We start from the raw sequence: 23,632 nt of genomic DNA, 5'->3' as shown, positions 1-23,632 counted from the left end.
AATGAATTGAATGTTGATGTTCAATTGAATGCATTTCAATTTATTCAATTCACGAAAATTGAATATCATAAAAGTAGTCCATAAAACCAGTCAATCAATTCTCACTGAAAATTTATTACAAGCTTTGAACAAGAGAACATATAAAATATTTACAAGACAACACAACATGTATAAAAAGCAACAATGAAATGTGCGATGTAACATGTTATAAAAAGAAACAAACTAAGAAACCTCGTCACACATGTGAGGCTAGTTTGTCATTGATCACTTAAAAAAAAACAAAAAACAGCCAACATAAAACAGGCTTTCTGCAAGTATAAACATTTCCTTAAGGTTTATATTCTTTTTTTTTTTATTTTTATCTTTTTTTTTTTTTAAGTAAAAAAAACCTGTAACAACTCTGTGACCTTTACGTATCATACATACAGGCTACTTCAGGACATTTAATAGTCATCAGAATCTGAATCAAGAGTGTAGGTCACAGGTTTGGTGGTACGTGCAGCTCGGCTCCTGGGAGCTGCAGACGTCACAACCTTCTCTTCCAGCTGAAAGCTGTCATCATCCTCCCAGCTCTTTGCTTTCTGGAACGGAAAATTAAATCAGGATTAAACTCACAAGCTTTTCAATAAAGCTACTATAGCAATGTCTACTATAAAATAGGCTTGCCACGATAGACGGTGCTGACGGTGATACCGGTGTTAAGCCGCAACACCGGTTACGTCACTTGCCCACCGCATCGCCGACCCCCACTGTCGTTTTGATTTTTTATAGTAATAAAAATCATTTAGTTCAGTAAAAGAACAGACACTACAATTAAAAACTGAACGCGGCTGCTCAATGCAGTTGAACGACAGTTGCATCACAGATCAGATTTTGATACCGGTGTTGTCACACGTCGATTAACCGGTGGGAAAATTTCCTCACCATCACAACCCTACTATAAAACTATGTATATTTGTTTTATTGCTTGTAGCTTCTTTGTACTAGGAATGCCATGGATTAAAAAATTGTGACAAAAGAACACCAATTTTGCACATTTCACAAAGAAATTGTCAAAGATGCTTAGGATCTGTAGCACTTGCTTTAAACTTCAACATTATATCATTCCTTTTCTTTGAATAAAATGAATGCTTAATAATGGCAGATTATTATTCTTACAAAAATAAAATAGTACAATGACAAACTTGCTTATACAAAACTTTTAACCAAAATAGACGGGTGACTTACAGAGCCACACATGACATGCAAAAAAAATAAAAATAAGTACATTTATCGTGGCCACAAATTAAGAATTCATTCCTACAACTTTTGTTCCCTCGTTTTATTAAATCAAGACCACTTTGTTCTAATTCTCTCTCATTTTGATTAAAATTAAAATGGAGTCAATTACTACAATGTGGCCACAATTCAATAAACCTGTCCTTCATTACAGATTTTTTTTTCTTGTACTGAATTATTTGTACAGCAGTTTAATATTGAATGCTACATGCAACTGTATTAATTTGCAAGTATGTTTATCAATATTTGAATGTTTGATAAAGGAGTAAAACGCATAAAAATACTGATTATCAAATACTGATATCAATAAAACACTAATTTTGATCAACAGTAAAGTGTCAAATTACCTTTCCAGCAGTGCTTTTGCCCTTGAGCCGAGCCATCAGATTGCCACTGTCAGAGTCTGAGCCGTCTGATTGGTCGCTGCTCAGAGCGGGCTTCCTCTTCTTGGCTGGTTTCTTCTCAACCACAAAAGGGGCTGCGCCATCCGAGTCAGAAGACTGTATGACAGCAGCAGGCTTCTTGGTGGCTTTGGTTTTTTTAGGACTTGTTTTAGAGAGCACATCAAGGATTGAGGGCTGTTTTGCATCTAGAAAGTTAAAATCATACATAAATTATTTAATAAGAAGCTGCTATACTGATATTCAATACAAGAATTTACACTCTTATAAAGGTTCTTCTGGCATTTATAGCTCCATGAAGCACCTTTAACATCAGTGAAACCTTTCCATTGCACAATTTTTATTGTGGAAATTAGGGATTAAAAAAAAAAGTTCCTCACCAAGAACATGTTTTTTTTTATTTTTATTTTTTTTAAAGAACTGTTCACTGTAAGGCTTTGCTTCTTCTATGGCATCACTGCCCTTTTGGAAACTTTTAAGAGCATAACTGCAATGAAATTCCACCATTCTCTGAAAAAGTAACAACATTCAAACACCTGTTGCTTTCTTCTTAGAAGCAGTTGTCTTCTTTGCGGCCGGTTTCTTGGTGGCTCCTACAGCTGATTTTTTCACAGGTTTAGGGGCCGCCTCTTGGCTGGTCTCAGCTAGTTTAACAAGCACAGTGAACAAGTAAACCAGCTGACAAGCAATCATGTTACAGACAAAGCTAAAGAAATTATCTGTGATGGGCAGACACAGTTGTGTGGTACTTACAGCCAGACTTGCTACTGGCTTCGGGTTTCTCTACTTTTGGTTTGCTGGCTTTTGCTGGTGCTTTTTTCCTGAAAGAATCAAAGAAAACAATATTATAGAAAAATAGATAGAATTTTTATTTTATTTAATTTTGGAAAAATACTATAGATAGTCATAATAGAGAACAATCGAAATCTGTGCAGCAGCAGAAGAAGTGGTGTCAGTCTTACACAACAGGTGCGGGAGGAGGGGAGTCAATGTCACTATCAGGTGCACCACTGGGTTCTGGGATGAAAGACTCATCATCCTCAATGACAGCGCGCTTCTGTTTAGAGCTCTTCGCCCAGTCATCAAACTCGTCTTCACTGCTCGACAGACTGTACTTCTTTTCCACCGCAGCTGCAAAGACAAAATTATTCAAGTTATACAGTTATAACAATTGTACCGTTTTTTTTGTTTGTTTGTTTTCCAATTTACTTTCAGGGATCCCACACTTTTGTCAAATGGATTTCCATGATCTTCAGTCTCAACTTGGTGTAGTTGCTGATATTTATATGGCCAAAAATTATGATAAAATTGTAAGAGCTTGTACCGTAAATCAGTAAGATCTTTATAACAATATAGCAGACCTCCATAAAATGCATATCAGATCACACTCTCTCTCCCAATAGTCTTAGTCTTTGCACACAGAGTCCGAAATTTTCACACGTTAAAAAAATAAACGACCCCACGTTGTGTCAATCACGTTTACACACTGCCTCTGAAACTTGTCATAAAATTCAGATTAGATTCGAATTTTTAAGTTTTCACATCCGTAGCAAGCATTTTGATAGGAAAGTTTGACGAATACGAAAAAAAAAAAAAAAAGTTTGTGAAAATTTTGGACTCCGTGTGCAAGGACCTTTAGTACGGAAAAAAAAGGCAGCTAATCAGTTTTAGACTTCATCTTGTTCCATCACTTCATGAACTAAAGGAGTAAACGTGCACAGAAGATTTTCACCTTTGCGCTCTCTCTTTTCTCTTGGAGCCACTTCCTCAGGGATGAGCTCCATGTCAGATTCAGACTCTCCCTCCTCAGAAGACCAGGGGTTCTTCTTCTGGACCGGTTTAAAGGAGAGGGTGGTCTGCTTGCCTGACTTTGTGCCTGACACAAAGACAAGATGAAACCTTAAGATCAGAATTTGATGACACTGCATGAATGCATCTGACAAGTCCTATCAAAATTGCACGTTACAGAACTACAAAGGACTCTGAAATGGTTAACCAACAACTGATTCTTCTGTAAATTCAAATTTCCCCATTTAAGTACACTGTCACACAAAATGGGGGCATCTGAAATTCTGTATCAACTGTGTGATGGTGCATTTGTGTGCACTACAGACTGAGGGCCATGTTGTTCCCAATGGTCTCATGGCAATTCATAACCAGTTTTCATTTTGATGAGATTCTGGAAAATTCATAAGAATTTGTATGATTGACTTGCACCCCACTGAGGTTTAGGTGTGTAACTTTAAAATCATACGAAATCCTGTAATATAGTCACCTCATTTAATAGTTATATTAATACAAATGTTTGACTAATTTCGACTACATGAAAAGCAGCAGTCCACAGACATCCAACTTCCTCTATTTTCATATAGTACATGTCTGTCTTACTTTTGTCTTTGGCTGGCTCTTTCTTGACCTTCTTAGTGAGTCTTGCAGTCAGTCCCATCTCAGAGCCGTCGGCTGCTGCATCTGCATCATCATCAAACTCCATCTTCATCACCACACCAGCTTCTTTCTAAAAATACACACAAGTATACCTTCAGGATCAGCTAAACTTATAAAATGTTTGGCTATGAAAACTGATTGAATTCGCTGCTGTAAAACAAAAATAATCTGAATAAACAGTAATCCGAAGTGCAGTACAGTGACCATTCAGAGATTTGCATACATACCGTTTATGCACGCATGCAAATCTCATTCTGCACACACATACCTTCACAGCTTTGCCTCGTTTGGCTCCCTCCTTCTTAACGGCTTGGACCTTCATGGTGCTGGTGATGCGGGGGATGACGCGGCGGCCCTGTGGAGTGGGCATGGTCTCGTTCTTTACCTTCACCACCTTTGATTTTCCCACTTTACCTTTCACCACAGGAATTGCATTTTGTGACTCCATCTCCTTCTGTTCCACACGCTATATGCAAACACAAATAATCATTGATGACTTCACAAATCACTTATTACACTGAAATGTTAGTTTTGAAAACAGGCATAATTTTCATTAAAATGACAAACTTATTTCTTCATATAAAGCAAGTGCAGTACAAGATGTTTGGTATATAAGCTTCCACCAAACGCAAAAAAAAAAAGAAAAAAAAAAAAAAAGAGAGGAATCTGCTTCCACCAAACGCAAAAAAAAAAAGAAAAAAAAAAAAAAAGATCGGCATCTTGTTTACCTCCAGCTCCTCAGTAAAGGCTGCCAGATCCTCTTGCCACAGATCAGCAGGTGCTTTTATCTTGAGCGTGTTCAACTCCGTCGTCTGCAGAACAGAAGCATGAGAACCTTTGTAAACTCCACTGTTACACTAAATCCCCCAGCTGTGCTTCCATCCATCATAGACTTATAGTCACCTTAGCATCTCTCTGTCTGCACAGTTCATCTTTCTTTTCTTTGGTCAGGTACCACATTGGCATGCTGAGTAGATAGTTATAATCAGGGCCAGATGTCTCCTCTTTTTCCTTCTCCTCCTCCTCCTCATCCTCCTCTGCATCCTGCCAAACACAAAATTAAAATGATACTGATGCAGGTAACAGGTCAAAGGAAGAAACCAAAGGAATTTAATTTAATAAATGAGGTTGCTGTAGAGCGCACCTTCTCCTGAGCATCTTTCCATGCCTTAACAGGGTCCGAGTCATAGCCCATCTGCTGAAGCATGCGGATCAGCTCCTTCTTAGGTTTATTTTCTAAAAATAATAAAGATAAGAAGCTTGATAATCAAACGCTTAAAGACAGTTACCTTGGAATCTGTATTTACTTTTAACACCTAGGGATACACTATATATAGTACTATATAGCGTTTCCCACCTGTGGTGACCAGCCAGTGTTTCATAATTAACCAAAAATACATTTAGATCGGTCATAAAACATCAAATAAACTAAAATGATCAAATTGTAAGAGGTTGCAATTAAATAAAGTATATAGACTGTTGCATTGCATGGTTCAAAGCATTTAATTAAACATTGCATGTTTTCCAAGTCTCAGAGCAGTTTGGTTTACAAACGCAGGAGTGAACGCAGGAGAGAAAGGAAAAAAAAAAGAAAAAAAAAAACTCTAGGGTTGAGCCCTTGAAATTAGGATTGTAACTATTATAAAATAAATTTAAATTTTTGTTTCATCATTTAGCAGATGTTTTTACAGGATTTCTACAGATATTAATATGTTAAATGTAAGACCTTTTTAATACCACATTATATCAAATTTAAGACCTAAACCTGTGATGGAAATACACATTACATAAATATCATCGCTGTCATAAATGCTATTTATTAATACAATATACAGTGAACTTTTCATATGAGCAGACAATATTCCATACAAAATATCCCCACAAAAGCACCACATCACTGAGATTTTTGGTGGTGTAAACCATTTATTCTGAAGCATCAGCTTTTACATAAGTCTGCATATTTTTGATATTTACACCAGGACGCTACTTACCTTTATTAAGGCCTTTTTTTTTTTTTTTTTACCTTTTTAAATGCATGCATTATATTTCATGTCAAATTCTTACAATTGACCAATAAATCCAATATAGGGCTGTCACCATTCAAATTAAATAGTTTACACTGCAAATTACAACTGCAATAAATAATGTTACGAGATTAATGTTTAAAATACATTTGAGTATACAAATAAGAAATGTTGGGGGGAAATGTATACTTTTAATCAAACTTAACCACCAGGTGGCGATAAGTCACTTAATGAGTGACATTGGGTCACTCATTCAACTGATTCGTTAAACACTGAATCATTCAGTAACAAAACACCGCCGAGTGTTGCTTGGAGAATGTGAAATACTTCTGTTGTGATCCTTGTTCAGAACTATTGTCATTGTCGAAATAGAACAAAACGGTAAATATTGTGTCTTAAAGTAACTTAGGCTGATGATACAAGGGGCAACTTTTCAACGGGCAACCAGGTGAGACACAGGGCCCATGACCAATCTAAAGTATCCTGATAGAAATTTGTTACCCATTCTCAGTGGGAAAGTGCCCAAGAAACATTGGTCAAAAAAAGTTGCCCGGCAAAATTGCTCAAACAGTTGCCCACTGTATCATCAGACTTAGTAACTATTTGACTACTTAAAGGGTTAGTTCACCCAAAAATGAAAATTAGGCCATAAATTACTCGCCCTCAAGGCATCCTAGGTGTATATGACTTCCTTCTTTCAGACGAATCCTGACTTTCTTCTTTCAGATGAATCCAGTCGGAGTTATATTAAAAATTGTCTTTGATCTTTCAAGCCGTTTAATGGCACTCAGCGGCTGTTGCAGTGCTTCAGTCCAAAAGAAGTTAAATAAAAAGCACCCATCCATTTATAAAAAAAATAAAATAATAATTAAAAAAGTCTCACACGGCTCCAGGGGGTGAACAAAGTCCTCCTGTAGCGAATCAATGCGTTTTTCTAAGAAAAATATCCATATTCAAAACGTAATAATCACTTTAATCTAGCTTGCGCCAACAGTTGTACAGGGAAGCAGCTCCAGGCGGATGACGTATGAGGTCAGCGTTGCACATGCGCTGGTGAGTCTCGTGAAAACCAACGTTTGTTAACAGGAGCAAAGGAAGCAAAGTTTCCTTACTTTAGCAAAGGAAAACCAGTCTCCTCTTGGCTTATATCGAAATCCTCTGACATTCTTCTTTACAAATCCTCGTTTTGTACTTCTAATTAGTGACCGTTGTTTTGTTTTGATCTCTCCGCTGCGCTTCCGCGTGCGTCACTTCTGAGCGGTGCATGTGCAAAGCCAATGTCCTACGTCATCCGCCCGGAACTGCTTCCATGTACAACAGTGAGCACAAGCTAGATTAAATCGATTATTACGTCGTGCTACCGCCAGACCCGGAGATCGGCTGAATGGATTAGAAAACGGTAAAACTCAGCTGTTTAACTCTAGGGGAGTTGGAAAATTAGTATTTTCAAAAAGAGTGGAGTGTTCCTTTAATATAACTCCGACTGGATTCGTCTTAAGGAAGAAAGTCATATACACCTAGGATGCCTTGAGGGCGAGTAATTTATGGCCTAATTTTCATTTTTGGGTGAACTAACCCTTAAACTACTTATTTATTGAACTAAAATCAAACGTAACATTTGCAATTATGATATTTACCAAAATTGTCATGGCATGTTACTTAACTATATCATGTTATGAATAAACTACACATTTAGAATTTTTACCTCGGTGCGTTTCTTTTTTTTGTGCTGTTATGCTCAGATTTTGTTTAGAAATCAATCACAAAGAGACAGGCAGCCTGAGCATGACCATGACACCAGAAATACAGTATCCATCATCAATCGTTGTTTATGTTGAACATAATAAAAAATAACCAGTGAAGCATTGAAACACGAGAATGATTTCTCTGATTTTGTCACTTAAGTTTTAATCAATCTATATGTCCCGTCGGGCAAGTAAAAAACCCATTTTATACAAACTAGAAGGCTGGTTAGCTAGCTGTAGCTTGACCTGTATTTTTTATTGTATTTTTTTTTACTGCAATTCAAATTAGCCCATGTTTCACTCACCTTCAAAGCATCCTAGGTGTATATGATTTTTTTTCTTTCAGATGAATCCAATCGGAATTATATTAAAATTGTCTTTGCTCTTCCAAGCTTTATAATGGCAAACTCGCGAGACCAGCTTATCTCACAGGCGCGGGCGCTGTGCATACATCTACGTCATCTGCCCGGAATGGCTTGCATGTATAGCAGTTAGCAGTAGTGTGAGAAAAGTGTTTATAACGTTTTAAATATGGATATTTTTCTTACAAAAACGCAACGATTAGCTACAGGAGGCCTTTATTCACCCCCCCGGGGCCGTGTGAGGCACGTTTAATTATGGATGGATGTGCTTTATTTGACTTCTTTTGGACTGTTTAAAAACACAAACCAAAAAAAAACACCCACCCAGTGACATTATACAGCTTGGAAGAGTAAGGACAATTTTTAAAATAACTCTGATTGGATTTGTCTGAAAGAAGAAAGCCATATACACCTAGGATGCCTTGAGGGTGAGTAAAACAATTTTTAATTTTTGGGTTAACTAACCCTTAAAGGTCACATTTTACACCTTTCTGGAGTTTTAGTTTAGGGTTTGATGTCCTTAAGAATATATATTTGCGGTATAAGTACCAAAAACCATCTCAATATATTTTTACAGCTCTCTCAGGAGCTCTGCTAAGAACAGGTCGATTTTGGCCCGTCTAATTAATATTCATGAGCCTCTCTTCTGATTGGCCTGTTGTTTTCTGAGTGACGCACGGCCAGGCCAACCACAGGTAACTAGGGTCAGCCGACGTCACAGCGCTAGCTGGAGGCAGCAAAACAAAGGGGAAACTGGAGGCGGCCCATTCAAACCAGCGCAGATTTGGCTACATAAGCAGCTTAAAATATCATCTTGTTGTGATGTTGGGTGCCAGAATCGACATAATACAGCCTCAAATTAGAAATTTGATCGCATATCTGCTGCCACTGCCAGACAAAAAACCCGATGACAGCTGTGGTTAAATGCGATAAAACGAGCAGACTGGACAGAAACGATCAGTTAATTTTATTTAATTATATTTTCTCTATAGCGCCAGATCACAACAGAAGTCATTTAAAGTTACCTTTCCTATAGAACAGGTATATACCTTGTTCTTTTATTAAGCAAACTAAATAGCCTTGTTGTTTATCTCATTTACACGACGGCATGTCATTTCGGTCTCTACGTTATGGTCGCGCTCTGTATCACACACAGCGGAGTTCCGCCCGATGCGTGCGCGCGTGTAAATATTAAGCCGCAAAACGATTCATATTTAAATATGAATTCTGCGTGTCTGTGTTAATGAATGGTGCAGACACGTGGTTTTGTGTAGTACTCGTACTGAAAAGCTCGTGACGCTTCTTTTCTTCAATGTTTTAATTGTAATATTAAATGACCTTTATTTTCCAAAAAATACAATGTTTAATTTTCATTACTTAAAAAATAGATTAAATAAATGTTTTATGCCTTAGAATAAATGTAAATACACAACACAGAATTTCTTAGCAAAAAATCATAAGGCTAATGTAAGAATAAATGAAACTTGTTTTATGCTTTCAAATAATTAGACATGCTAAAACAGAATTTGGTTACAATAAAACATAAGGTTGGAAAAATAAAACATTTCATAGGGCCCTAAACATGTAATATTTGTTAAACTTTTAATAAATTGATGTTAAATTGTTTAAGTTTCATGATTTTAATTAATTCGACATGCTTTGTTTAATAAAATGTAATTTAACCATTAAAAAGGAGTCCAGGAAAAAAAAAAAAAAAAAACGGACCTTTAAGACTAAGTACCCACGGACACCGTTTTATCCAAAGAGACTTACAAATGAGGACAAAAGCAATCAAACCAATAAAAGAGCAGCAATATGCAAGTGCTGTCACAAGTTGCAGTTAGACTAACACAGTTTTTTTGTTTTGTTTGTTTTTTAATAAATAAAATGAAAACAATTAGATGGAAAAGAAACAATAGATAGTGCTTGTTTTAGAGGGTCAATTATTGATGGAAGTGATGTGTCTTTATCGGTTTCTTGAAAATGGCTAAAGACTCAGATGCTCGTATAGAGTTGGGCAGCAGGGAATAGTTAAGGTAAAAGTCTGTGAATGTGATTGTGTGCCTCTTTGGGATGGCACTGTAATGAGCTTCTGGAGGGCTCACAAGCCTGAAGTAAGTGTAAATGTAATGTGATGTGGACTTAGACATTATCACAGCTAAAACCCATAGTCTAAAACTATGTGGGAAACATGGATATTAATTCTGAGGTAATACTGCACATGTAATAAGACATACAAATTTTTCCAGTTTTTACATTGTGATCTTAAAATGAATATCCACTTTCCCCACATGCATTCCAAGGTTGTCATTGTTATCATCAGTTTATCCGTATTGGCCAAATAACACCCATAAAAGAAGATCGTCATTAAATAATTTAGTAGCTCAATCCAATGTGTTGATAGCAGATAAAGGTTAAAAAATGCACTTGTAATGTATTGAGGTCAGTGTATGGCACAAGGCAAAATTAGACTTCATGCCAAAACACTACCAACTGTCACATCCATTTAGACTTGTGCCGGTATGATTTAAACAGTCATTCAGATTTGTGTATTTGCTATGCTGTTCATCACAGCGCCAAATACTTAAATATTTTGACTAGAGGTCGACCGATAGTGGATTTTGCCGATACCTAGGTAGGACCACACTGGCCGATACCGATTAATTAACCGATTGTTTTAAAATTGGTTATTTTTGTTATAAGAAAAAAGTTATTAAACCTGTTATACTGTATTATGACAGCAATTTTTTTTAACTAAATTTCAATATTGTGATAATACCGCATACCGTGATAAAAGCATTAGCAATTAATCGCAACATGAAAATTTGATACCGGCATATCTCTACATCCATTATATTGGTACTACACAGTACCAGTCTAGTGTAGTGTGAATGCTCTTTCCTTTTAATATGTGCTGCTTTTGCATGTAGTGTGAAACCAAACAAAGAGAGAAAAAGCATGTCTCACCAATGACCAGTGTGCCCTCGATCTTCTCCAGAATGAATCGGGCCTGGTTGGAAAGTTTGGCACTTTCAGCCCCCAGCATACCTAGCAGCCAGTCTTTCCTGAGGACATAATACTTCATTCTGAGCTCAAAGAAATCCTTTAAGATGTCCTGAACAGACTCGTACTTCTTCAGACTGCCCACATGATCAAACAACACCTGCATGAGAATGAGAATGATATAGACAATGGAAGACAACAAATGTTTTCAGGATTGGGCAAAAAAAAAATCAATGCATTTTTTTAAAGGATGTATATTGTGATATAAAGTATATGTTGTGTGCTGTTCACCATGGAGTGACAGGTGAGCAGATTCTGTAGTTTGAAGACTTTGTGTGGTCCAGCTGCCTCAGCCTCTCTCAGGCGCTCCTCTGTCATCTTAATGACGAAACGCACTGTGGTGTCTGTATGATACTCCTTATAGTCTGTGATCAAAGCAGGAACCTTCTCCGTGCCATTCAGCATCGCCTCCAAAACATTCTCCTTATAGGTCTGAGAGATGGCATGTTATTCATCATGTATTCCAAAGAAAATGTTTGTTATTTTTACCTGCTGAACTGACTGGCATAATTTTTTGCTCAATATTCTGTATAACCCAGCTTTACACCAAACTTCACAGGTTAAACACACTGCTAATTTTATATACAGCATGAAACATGAATTTGCAGTGAAGGAAACATTGGTATAAACATTTTAAACCCTAGCAGATATTGCTGAAAGTCAAAGGATTTAGTTGCACTAATTTTACCAGTTTATCATGTCAACTTAATATTTACAACCACTACTTGCCACATACCAATTGGGCATGGGTTTAAAAAAAAACATTTAAAAAAAAGCTCAGTCCTACAAGGAATCATGAATAAACTTACTAAAGAAAGTATAAAAACAAACTTCACACACCTGAGTCCAGGTTTTGATTGGCAGTTCAGTGATCTCAATGGTGGTAGAGTCAATGATGGCCACCTCTCCATTATTCACATACTGATTCTTCGCCAGTTCATCAATGGTGCCTCTGAACCCCTTAAAGCTTGGCAGCTAGACATAAATGGGCAAAATGAGTACATCAACCAGTTCTGGTTTAGAACGATATGCATTATGAAAACAACTATGCATTTATGGCAATTAAATTTAAAACATTAATTTATTTTTACCATGGGAAGCGGATCTTCTCCATTGAGCATGCGGCGAATATTGTTGATGATCTCTCTCACGTCATAGTTGGGGATGCGGCTGGCCCATCCTGTGCCGATGCCCTCACCTCCATTAGCCAGCACCAGAGGGATGATGGGTATGTACCACTCTGGCTCCACTCGCAAATTATCATCAAAGTTATACTTCAACAGGTTATCGTCCACAGCAGGAAACAGCAGACGAGCAAGTGGACTGAGAATAAATCAAAAACAATTTTGTTTTACTTTACTAGATATGACATTTTTATTTGCTAGTCATAACCATTAGCCGTGTGCATTGGTGTACCTGAGCATAGTAAAGATGTATCTGGGGCTGGCAGAGTCTTTGCCTCCATGCAGACGTGTGCCAAACTGACCCAGAGGCTGAAGCAGGTTCAAATTATTACTGCCCACAAAGTTCTGAGCGAGACCCACAATGGTCATCATCAGAGAGACCTGAGGAAGAGAAAAACATTTAAATAGTTGTATCATGTGAAAGCTACCAGGTTCACTGGTTTTATATAGATCTTATACATCTTAGCACAATTTTACTTTTGAATGCGTGTTTTCATATTTATAGTGGGGTAGTGTCTTGCTAAAAAAGCAAAAGCAATGTGACAAGATTTTCCATATACAGACTAAACAATGAATGAGGTGAGTGGAACAAAAGTCCTCACCTCTCCATGGTGGTATGCTGACATCTCAGCCACTGATCCAGCCAACTGAGCCACTTTCACCTCTCTCTTATCATTCCTCTTAAAACAGCAGAAGAGCACTTTCCTTTGGCCTGGTTTTAGACCTGAAACATACATACATATTATTTCTCTGCATCTTTGTTCAGTAACTCTTTGCTTGTATTGTGGGATTGCCTTGACCATGAATGATACATGCAATGCTAGATTTTAGTTCATCTTATAAAAGCAGCATAATTGCATTATTTTACTAACTACCCTTTGTTAGCCTATAAAACTATACAAAAAAAATTCAACAATGACAATTGTAATGCTGGGGAAATTCAGGTTTCTCACCATCCACCAAGCAGGGGATTGATCTCTCGTTGTCAGAGTTGGAGAACAGCACAAGCTCTTTATTGATAAAGTCATGGTAGGTGAGGGATGAGGTTTCCTGTCCGTACAGGTACTCCTGCACAAAGCAGAAACAAGATCATGCTTTCTAATGGCACACAAAAGTCAACTCGATTTCCCATTAAAAAAAAAAAAAAAACCCCCCATTGTTTTTTTTTTTTTTTTTTAGGGTTATGGCACCTCAGGCAGGTTGTGTTCTCTGCGCTGACGTCTGTTGATCATGAAGCTGGTCAGCCATTCCTTCCTCTCATCTACCATCTTCTTACTAAAGGCCTGCAGATAGACAAAAAAAGTCATAAATATCATCTTTAGGAAACGTAATTTTATATTCAAAGTTGCTCGATTGTGTCCACTGCAAATTCAAACTGAGACATGGTTACCAGGGTGATAGCTTCATCATCAGCCGGCCCAGAGTACTTAAAAGGGATTCGGTGTCTCGTCATATCCGAAAAATACTCTTTGGCCTCCTTAGATGTGCTGGTACCCAAACCTGGAGAGAGGCAGATAGAAAAATACATGCGATATTTGCAAATGACTGTATACATGCATGTTTTAGAACCACTTTCAAATGTTATTGCAAACACCCAGTGAGCTGGTGACCCAATCTGTGCCCCCTTCACTTTCTACATCACTTGAACACATTAGGAGGACAGAGTAAAAACACTGCTTACGTTTGCCAGTGGACTACCACAGGTGTTTGAGACAAACCTTTGTAGTATTTGATCTTCCAGGATTTGGTGCTACTTTGTTTCTCCTTCCACTCATTGAACTCTGGGATACTGTAGAAAGCAAGCTCCTGCTTTTTATTGGATGCCTAGAGAGCGACAACACTGGCAGTCAATGAAACGTTTCCACAACAAGCATTTTTGCATATTGTTGATGACAAGGGCAGCTGGAATCTACCTTGATGATGGGTGTGATAAACTCTTCTAGGAAGTTGTGGCGCAGCAGTGACGGCCAGTTATGATGGATAAAGTTGATGAGAAGGCCTTTAATGTGAGATCCGTCTTGATCCTGCAGAAATCACCCATCAATACACATACAACAAACTACACCCTATATTCTGTAACAGGCACACTGTGTACAGTCTGACCTGATCTGTCATGATCATGAGCTTGCCGTAGCGCAGGCTCTTGAGTGACTCAAGGTCACTGTAGTTCTTCTTGTACTGCAGACCCAGGATCTTTATGATGTTGTTGATCTCAGCATTCTCCATGATCTGCAAAAAAAATTACAAAATTTTTGTGGGGTCTGTAATTGATACAACCCCATGAAGTAGGACTGGGCTATATGACCTAAAATCAAAACCTCAATTAACTGAACACTTTACCGTGATTACGATTATTATATTTTTTTATTTTAAATTTATAATAACTTTTTTTTAAGTTATATTTATGGGTTTTTTTTTTTACGCCTTTATTGTGAGAGGACAGTGAAGAGCTGACAGGAAAGCAATGGGAGGAGAGAGGGGAGCAGGATCGGCAAAGGACCTCGAGGCGGGATTCGAACTCAGGTCTCCATGAGCACAGTTGTGCCTATATGTTGATGCACTAACGACAAGGCTATGGGCACAGACTCGATTACAATTATTGATTGATTTTTCTTGCCCTCATTGTTCATTAAAGGTTTGTACTGGCAAATATACTACTATTAAAGTTATACTAAAATTAAACTATTAAAGGTGGGATTTTTTTTCTAATGAAAGTGCATTTCTTATCTTTGTGACTTTTAAAATAATTGAAGGAAACAAATTTGTGGTTATTTGTTGAATAATTCGAACAATTAAAATCAAAGCTTGCTTGAAATGAAGACGTCTTATGAAAAAGTCACATTTGTTTTATTTTTTTGCAAAAAAAAAAATCAATGAATATTGCCATGTCAAAAGTAGAAAATAACCAGCACCTCTTTCTAACAAAATAGCCTACTTTTTAAATATTGTCATACGAAAAGTAGAAAATAACTTGTATCTCTTGTGAATTCATATTTTAAATAATGCATTGTGAAAAGTAGAAAACAATATCTTGCATCTCTTGTTAACAAATGTTTTAAATAATGAATGTAAATACAACACTGCTGATTAAGAGAAAGAGCAGGGCACCATCTCAGTGATCTTGTTCTGTCACTCTAAATGCGCAAGTATTTACTCTAGGTTCTTACTGGCCATTCACACAGAACATGTCTTTGCGTCTAAAACCGTGAGATGCAGCGCTCAGGAATGGTTTTTAAAAAAGCGCAGTGCAGAATGCCTCCTCCATGTTGTCGTCAAATACAAAACTTGCCATGCCAACCTGCTACTATTAACAAAAACTCGCAACGCTTGCCCCGCCTCCGGGGTCTCTGATTGGTCCACTGTTTTGGAACTGACATTGATGAGCGGCACTGCATGTAAAAGTTGAAGTTCTTTTAATGGGACTCTCACGTGCAAGACGCTGCAAAAGATGCGAGCACAATGTTCATACACACACGGTAAGTATATTTTTAAGGGTAAAGTATCAATAGGAGACCCCCCCGAAATAACGGACATGAGCAAATTACATTGGTTAGAGGTTCTGAATTTCGGTTTCGATTTCTTTTCGATCAATCATCCAGCCCTACCATGAAGCACTCATTAAAATTCTTTTGAATTTACCGACCTGTTTGTGTGATGCCTCTCGAACATTGAGCATTTTACCACGCAGAGGGAAGACACCATAGCGGTCACGTCCCACCACACCTAGACCCGACACGGCCAGAGTTTTGGCCGAGTCTCCTTCTGTCAGGATCAGAGTGCAGCTATTGGAGTTCTTTCCACCTGAAACAAACCAACAATCCTGAAATTAACATCCGGGCTGAAAGTGTTTTAATATTTTAACAGCACAACAAACCTTGTTACCTGCATCGTTGGCGTCATCCAGCTTGGGTACTCCTTTAATCTTAGTGTGTTTGACAGCAGAGCATTTCTTATTGAGCTGAGCCTGGGCTTTAAACTTCACCCAGTTCATAATGCTCTCCACAATTCCACAGTTATTAGCCTACAAACAAGACACAGAGGGGTGAATTATCTAAGGAGTTTATGCAGCTGTAAAGCATCTTAAATCACAAACTACCTGCTAGAGACAAATTAATATCAACATTTCAGTAAATGGTACCAATAAGGGTAAAATTTAACAGTCCTTGATACCAACTTCACCAATGCATACCAATCACCAATTTGGAATGATTTAACTAACTAAATCATGGCAGCAGCAATTCATCAAATATTAGAAAGAGGAGCATTGAATCCAAATTATACAGCATGGTTCAGGCAATTCAAGATGGTTTAAGAGTCACATTTCTCACCTGTTTAACAAACTTGTCACTTAGAGGGCAAGTGGAACCGAAGTTCTTCTGCTGTAATGTCATGTTCTCTTTGGTCTGAGAGTCAAAGCTGGGGTTCTCAATCAGACAGTTCACAAACAACCACACGTGGTTCTTCACCTGCACACGCAGAGTCCAACCAGCACTTTACATCTGACCACAAAATTACAGTGCCATAATCTTTGAGATGTATAAGTTTTAATAATCATCAGGATGTACCTGGAAAGGTTTGACAACCACTCCAGCCTTGTTCTTCTTTTTTACCACTTCAATCAGTTTGGACACAATCTGGTCTGCAACATATTCGGTGTGTCTACCACCCTGAAACACACAACATCATATTTAAAGCACTTTCCACTGTCAACAAAGTATCCAAGAAAGATATGTCCATCATGTTTACAGGTCAACAACATTTAATGGAATTTCAGATAGTCACCCAGTTAAGGCCCCTACAAAAACAACACTACAGCATCCACACCAATGTATGTTAATATTCTTATGCAAATATTCAGTTAGTCAGATAGAATTAGAGTGGCTGTCAGTGTCTTTGTTCATCAGTTGGAGGTGGAAAAAGCAACAGTATCTTTCCAGCCCCATTATCATTAGCTCTTACAGTTATCAGGGTTTCTGCAGGATTTTTACGCTCAAATTTAAGACTTTAAAGACCTTTAAGACCTGCACAAATAAAAATAATACCATATGGAGAGGGGTAGGGCAATGTCTATAGTACCATATTAAACTGTAAAATTACTGTAAAAAGCATAATTTACAGTTTAGATACAAGTTTTCACAAAACATTTATAAAATGATAAACCTTCCATTTTAGCCTTTAAACCATTTTAAAGAAAATGGACGAGTCAAAAGTATTAATTATATTAATTTAAACAATTATCATTAAATAACAAATTAGGGGTATGATATATGTACGATATTGACAAATGATATCTCGATAATTTTCTGGGATTTTATCGATAACGATAATTAGATGATATTTTGTTAAGCGTGTTATTGTGCTGATATCTTAAGGACTACCGGGGACCGATGACTCCTGAATTTTTTTATATTCTTCATACAGTATTCTGTGTGGTCAGTCCACAGCAGTGATAGCAATTAATAATTTCCAACAAGTTTTATGGGCATTTTTACCTTTAAGCCATTTTTTCTAAAAGTGTGCACCATCTTTTGAGTGAATTTCTTGCATTTGGGCTGTTACCAAGCATATGTAAAACATTAAAAACCGAAGTTTGAAATTATTTAAAAAAATGAAAAGGTACCTTAAATGTGAAATTAAAACTGCCAGTAGGTGGCAGCAAGTCACTGTTAAGGGAGTCATTGCGACTGAACCGAATCATTTAAACTGTTGTTTGGAACGAAAGACCGTACTGTTGCTCAGAGGCGCAAAACAGCGCTGTGGCTGTGTTTGGAATGATTTTTGTTGGGAGAAATAGAGCAAAAACAGATAATATGGTGTCTAAAACGTAAGTCTCTTAATATTAACTTCTTGTTTATTGAACTGTTGTATAAAATCAATCACATTTGTAATCACGCTGACTTTGAGGGGAAAAAAAACGCCACTCTTCGTGTGATATTAACTATATGAAATTATATAAATATATACATTTTCTACCCCATATCTTGAATTATGTGATAATTCTAAATGCATTTTAATAGACTGATTCATGCAGTGAAAGAACACTCTAAAATGTCACTAGTAATGTAACCTCACGTAATGTATGCATGCACTCTGTAGGTGTTTTGTTTGCTTTCGTGATATACTCTATCAAATCGCACATCGTTAAAACAACAATTACGATATTATAACAGATCATCGCACACCCCTATACTGTTTAGATTTTTATAATGCATTGTCTTCTTATCGATCCACCAGTTCACATTTAAAGCTCTGCATGTTTGCAGGGTAAAAACGGGTCGATTTTTGCATTTGTATGAACTCTGAACAAAAGTTTTATTGAAAATGCACATTCATTCTCTGCCAGCAGGTGGAGCATTTGGTAGAAATATAACTGTTGGCCCGGTAACGGCAGAACACAAAGCAGACCAGCACTGGACTTTGAACGTGCAGCACTTATGTTTATTCAATGAAATCATAGCCTTTTGAAGTTTAATCGTCACATTCAGCCATATCGCAATTCTGGTATTTCCGTCCCCAAATTTAAGACCTCTTGTAATCAATTAAGACTTTCATGTACAATTTAAGACTTTAACGCCTTAAATTTGATACAACTAAACTTAAGACTTTAAGACCCCGCAGAAACCCTGGTTATGTTCGGCTAAGTTTTTTTCCCCCCCAGTCACAGCGCGTATAGAAGTTTTGAGCTTTTGGCAACATGCACATGGCTGCTGGTATTACACAAAACTATGACTTGATGACGCTCAATTAGTTTTTTCTTAGTAGAAGTTGACATTTTTTCACTGCTAAAGCTTGCTTGATGCATGAGAACAAATTTGATATGCGACAAATATACACATTGCTCAACATTTGTGAATAAACGTCTAAATCGAACCAGTTTATCATATAAAGCAGTCATGCCTCTTCTGAAAACTTAAACCACTCAATCCGGTGGATTACTACTAGAACCTATTTTTTAACTTTAAGAGTCAAAGCTTTTTGGTGCATGGACATTTCAATGAGGAAGTAAAGGAGGATTTTCTATTTTTGGGGTGAATTAACCCTTTATTACCCATTGCAGGGTTTCTACAGACATGAACAAGTTGAATTTAAGACTTTTAAGACCTAAACCTGTAATGGAAATATACATTATATTACATACGTATGTAATATTTAATGTGTTTAAAGTAAAAAGAAAACAAAATATCATCGCTGTAATAAAATATATTTATTAGTAAGATATACAGTAGGGCTGGACGATATGGCCAAAATTTATATCACGATATATTTCTTAATTTCGGTTGATACGATATAATTCCGATATCGATATGAACACTATTTAAAAAAACCTCGTAAAAACTGCCAAGAATGCCCACAACCGATGTCTCTGCATACAAACTTATCAAAAATGTATTTTTCCAAGTCTATGACACCTCATATAAAACCATATAATATTTTAGAAAAAAAAAAAACAGCACAAATAAATTAATGTTCACCTTTTATTTGTATTTAGCCTTCATACAAACAAGAAATGTTAAATCACAATCAAATAATCATCTCAAAGACTCTACCAGTCAAAAGTTTTTGAACAGTAAGATTTTTAATGTTTTTAAAGAATTCTCTTCTGCTCACCAAGCCTGCATTTATTTGATCCAAAATACAGCACAACAGTAACATTTTGAAATATTTGTACTATTAAAATAACTTTTCTAGTCACATGATTCAGAAATCATTCTAATATTCTGATTTGTTGCTCAAATCATTTATGTTGAAAACATTTTTCAGGTTTCTTTGAATAGAAAGTTCTGAAGAACAGCATTTATCTGAAATAGAAATCTTTTGTAACATTATAAATGTCTTTATCATCACTTTTGATCAACTTAAAGCATCCTTGCTAAATAAAAGTATTAATTTCTATAATTTCTTTCCAAAAAAAAAGAAAAATAAATCATACTGACTCCAAGCTTTTGAATGGAATAGTGTATGATGTTACAAAAGCTATTTTGTACTAAAGTTATTTCAGATAAATGTTGATCTTTGGATCTTATATTTATCAAAGAATCCTGAAAAAAAAAAAAAAAACCCAATTGTTATAAATATTGATAATCAGCAAATCGGCATATTAGAATGTTTTTTGGATCATGTGACACTGAAGACTGGAGTAATGATGCTGAAAATTCAGCTTTGATCACAGGAATAAATTACATTTTAAAATGTATTTAAATAGAAAGTGGTTATTTTAAATAGTAAAACATTTCAAAATGTTACTGTTTTTGCTGTACTTTGGATCAAATAAATGCAGGCTTGGTGAGCAGAAGAGAATTCTTAAAAAAAAAAAAAAACCCCATTAAAAATCTTACTGTTCAAAAACTTTTGGTAGTGTAGGCTGGTTATTATTATAGGTTGAAAAATGTGCTTTAGCCAGTATAAAGAGTATGAAAAGTGCTCGGAGTTGCTGCAGAAAAGAAAAGAAACATGTTGCTGGAGACGGGCTTATTGAACATGCAAACTGATTCCCTGCCAGCAGGAGGCGCTTTGAGAGAGGTAGAACTAGCGGTTTCCCCAAGAGGTCCTCGCTGCAGCCTGTAGTACGATGACATAGCTGGATCAGATCCAATACATATTGGATGTTTGACGACCATGCGCAGTATTGGATTTTAATGCGCATACGCAAAGTGGGGCTGTCATTGAAGCTAGCATTTAAATGTAAATTAAACTGTAATTACGAGATATAGGTGTGTTTCATAGGCTTACACAAATTATATTATACTGTGATTTTAAACTAGTAGTGTATTCAAACTTTAAGCAATGATGGCGTAGTTTTGAATGAAAGAGTTATGTAAGCAATGTTTATTTTTTATTAGTTTGATTCGTTTTAGAAATAAAACTACTAATTACAATTTTGTTTGTTCTTTATGAATAAAAATGGGGTAATAATCAAATATTATTTTTCGTTCTCACTCTGTGCTATACGTGACAGAGTATAAAAGTTATAGGCCTACTAAAATATGCGGACAATTTTTATACCATATAAAAATAAAAAATCTTGTCAGTCGGGGTTCCGTATAGCCGATAGACCGTTATACCGGGTTTTTACAGTTAATCCCATGTCCAGAAAAGTACCAAGATGATCGACAAAGTAGTCCGTGTGACATCAGTGGTTCAACAAGTTACGAAGCTACGAGAATACTTTTTTGCGCAAAGAAAACAAAAATAACTACTTTATTCCACATTTTCGTCTCTACTGCGGCACTTTGGACGTACGTTTACAACAGTACCATGACGCGAGTGTGTGGCGGCCCTAACCCAGATCCGGCGTAATGACGTCATCACGCCGTATCTGGGTCAGCGCTCGCGTCATGATACGGCCGTGAACGTACGTTCAAAGTGCCGCAGTAGAGACGAAAATGTGGAATAAAGTCATTTTTTTTTCCTTTGCTCAATTTTTTCTCGTAGCTTCGTAACTTTACAGTTGAACCACTGAAGTCACACGGACTACTTTGTCGATCATCTTGGTACTTTTCTAGACCTTGAACGTGGTAGTTACCTTGCCGTCTATGGGAAGGTCAGAGAGCCCTCAGATTTCATCAAAAATATCTTAAATTGTGTTCCGAAGATGAACGAAGGTCTTACGGGTTTTGAACAACAAGTTTGAAGTTTCGAGTAATTAATGACAGAATTTTCATTTTTGGGTGAACTAACCCTTTAAAGTTTTTACATTGTAATGTAATGTAGGTCATCGTGTACATATGTAATGCAGGCCAAAAACTAGGGGTGCTCCGATTGATCGGCTACCGATCACTATCGGCCGATAATCGCATTGGGATGTTTGATTGATGTCTCTAAAAAAAAAAAGGCCGATTTAAAAAAAAAAAAAAACAATCTCAATCTGATGACGTGTCTGCTGTGAGAGGTTTGGCATGACATGCAGGAGCACCGTTTCAGTCTCTGTATGGCGCGGTAAAATAATAATTATTAACTGAAGTTTACGGTCTGCTCATCACCCGACGGAAGAGAGGGGCGGGGTGAGCAGAGCTCATTAGCATTTAAAGCAACATGGACTAGAACAGCGTGCTGAAAACAGAGCAGATTTTGACAGGGTAAAAAGGGTGTTTTTTACACTACCATTGAGAAATTTTAACCAAAGTATGTTATAGACTTTTCATTAAGACCCTAAAGAATCTTATCAACTTGTGGAAAATGAGCATCCGATGACCCCTTTAAGACTTGTTAATTAAAAAATTAAAGCGATTAAAAAGCATTTGGGCGCAAAAGACAACTCCTTTCAGTACTCAGTTCACACAGAACACAGCACGCGCACAGACAGCCGAGGCTCTGACACGTGCAAATACATACAAAAGTATGTCAAAATACCCCTCTTGGCAAGCAACTTTGTAGCTTTAACAATGATTAATCTATATTTAATTTATACACTGGAGTACAGATGCGCCAATCTACCGTACATTTTTTTGTTTTATTTCAGTCCATCTTCTGTTCTGTGCTTGCATGTGTGGTAAGTACTGCCGCTCCATAGTATAAACCGACTACGTGCGATCGCGAATCTCGAAAGTGAAACTAAAAAGCTATTGTGCATTTAAAAGCGGTTTCAATGCAAGGCATAATAGCGGCTCCCTGATGCCCGCAATTTATATAGGAATGTTGCGCTGTGATTGGCTGAGCAGATATATATCACATTCTGCAAAGAATAGGGATGGGAAGATTCACCGATTCACTCGGTGCATCGGCAAAAAAGTTAACAATGCGATGCATCGGTTTAAAAAGTGTGCATCGGATACAAGTTGGCATTTGTATCGCGATGCATCGTTTCTAACATTTGCATCGGTAAAAACAGATTCATTTATATATAATTACTGGTGGATGCGCTATACTTTTATTATTTGGAAAGTGACCAATAATGTGTGACCAATATTTTATATGTAGATTGATTTCTCCTCTCTAAACTGTTTCTCAAGCGAGCTCTCTCATCACCGCTGCTGCTGCGTGAATATGACGCATCACACCACCACAGAGGAAAAACTGGGATTAAAGTCCAAAACCTGACTTGAAATAACCTAACAAATCAATCAGGGCTAAAGCGGTTCCATTAACGACAAATTAAATTCACACAATCTCACTAATTTGTGCACGCTTATT

General features: G+C 36.9%; 1 protein-coding gene across 1 annotated transcript in view; it reads right to left on the bottom strand.

Moving 5' to 3' along the window:
- Nucleotides 1-373: 373 nt before the first annotated feature.
- Nucleotides 374-23,632, bottom strand: part of LOC107660475 (DNA topoisomerase 2-alpha-like) — a 49,312-nt gene continuing 26,053 nt past the window's right edge. The window contains exons 9-35 of the mRNA XM_016449781.1: nucleotides 17,068-17,169; nucleotides 16,831-16,968; nucleotides 16,385-16,523; nucleotides 16,146-16,303; nucleotides 14,606-14,731; nucleotides 14,416-14,526; nucleotides 14,221-14,326; nucleotides 13,893-14,002; nucleotides 13,693-13,785; nucleotides 13,456-13,570; nucleotides 13,105-13,226; nucleotides 12,735-12,883; nucleotides 12,410-12,641; nucleotides 12,159-12,293; nucleotides 11,550-11,750; nucleotides 11,223-11,418; nucleotides 5,269-5,360; nucleotides 5,028-5,168; nucleotides 4,853-4,936; nucleotides 4,393-4,590; nucleotides 4,068-4,194; nucleotides 3,412-3,555; nucleotides 2,642-2,810; nucleotides 2,433-2,500; nucleotides 2,216-2,323; nucleotides 1,626-1,867; nucleotides 374-581 (exon numbers count right to left, since the gene is read on the bottom strand). Of these exons, the coding sequence (XP_016305267.1) occupies nucleotides 444-581; nucleotides 1,626-1,867; nucleotides 2,216-2,323; nucleotides 2,433-2,500; nucleotides 2,642-2,810; nucleotides 3,412-3,555; nucleotides 4,068-4,194; nucleotides 4,393-4,590; nucleotides 4,853-4,936; nucleotides 5,028-5,168; nucleotides 5,269-5,360; nucleotides 11,223-11,418; nucleotides 11,550-11,750; nucleotides 12,159-12,293; nucleotides 12,410-12,641; nucleotides 12,735-12,883; nucleotides 13,105-13,226; nucleotides 13,456-13,570; nucleotides 13,693-13,785; nucleotides 13,893-14,002; nucleotides 14,221-14,326; nucleotides 14,416-14,526; nucleotides 14,606-14,731; nucleotides 16,146-16,303; nucleotides 16,385-16,523; nucleotides 16,831-16,968; nucleotides 17,068-17,169 (3,744 nt within the window). The 3' untranslated portion in view covers nucleotides 374-443. The remainder of the gene's footprint in view (nucleotides 582-1,625; nucleotides 1,868-2,215; nucleotides 2,324-2,432; nucleotides 2,501-2,641; nucleotides 2,811-3,411; nucleotides 3,556-4,067; nucleotides 4,195-4,392; nucleotides 4,591-4,852; nucleotides 4,937-5,027; nucleotides 5,169-5,268; nucleotides 5,361-11,222; nucleotides 11,419-11,549; nucleotides 11,751-12,158; nucleotides 12,294-12,409; nucleotides 12,642-12,734; nucleotides 12,884-13,104; nucleotides 13,227-13,455; nucleotides 13,571-13,692; nucleotides 13,786-13,892; nucleotides 14,003-14,220; nucleotides 14,327-14,415; nucleotides 14,527-14,605; nucleotides 14,732-16,145; nucleotides 16,304-16,384; nucleotides 16,524-16,830; nucleotides 16,969-17,067; nucleotides 17,170-23,632) is intronic.

Source organism: Sinocyclocheilus anshuiensis, unplaced genomic scaffold, assembly GCF_001515605.1.
Source record: "Sinocyclocheilus anshuiensis isolate Anshui unplaced genomic scaffold, SAMN03320099.WGS_v1.1 scaffold1449, whole genome shotgun sequence".
Taxonomy (NCBI): domain Eukaryota; kingdom Metazoa; phylum Chordata; class Actinopteri; order Cypriniformes; family Cyprinidae; genus Sinocyclocheilus; species Sinocyclocheilus anshuiensis.
Note: the sequence above shows the minus strand (reverse complement) of the source record. Positions and strands in the feature narration are given on the sequence as shown.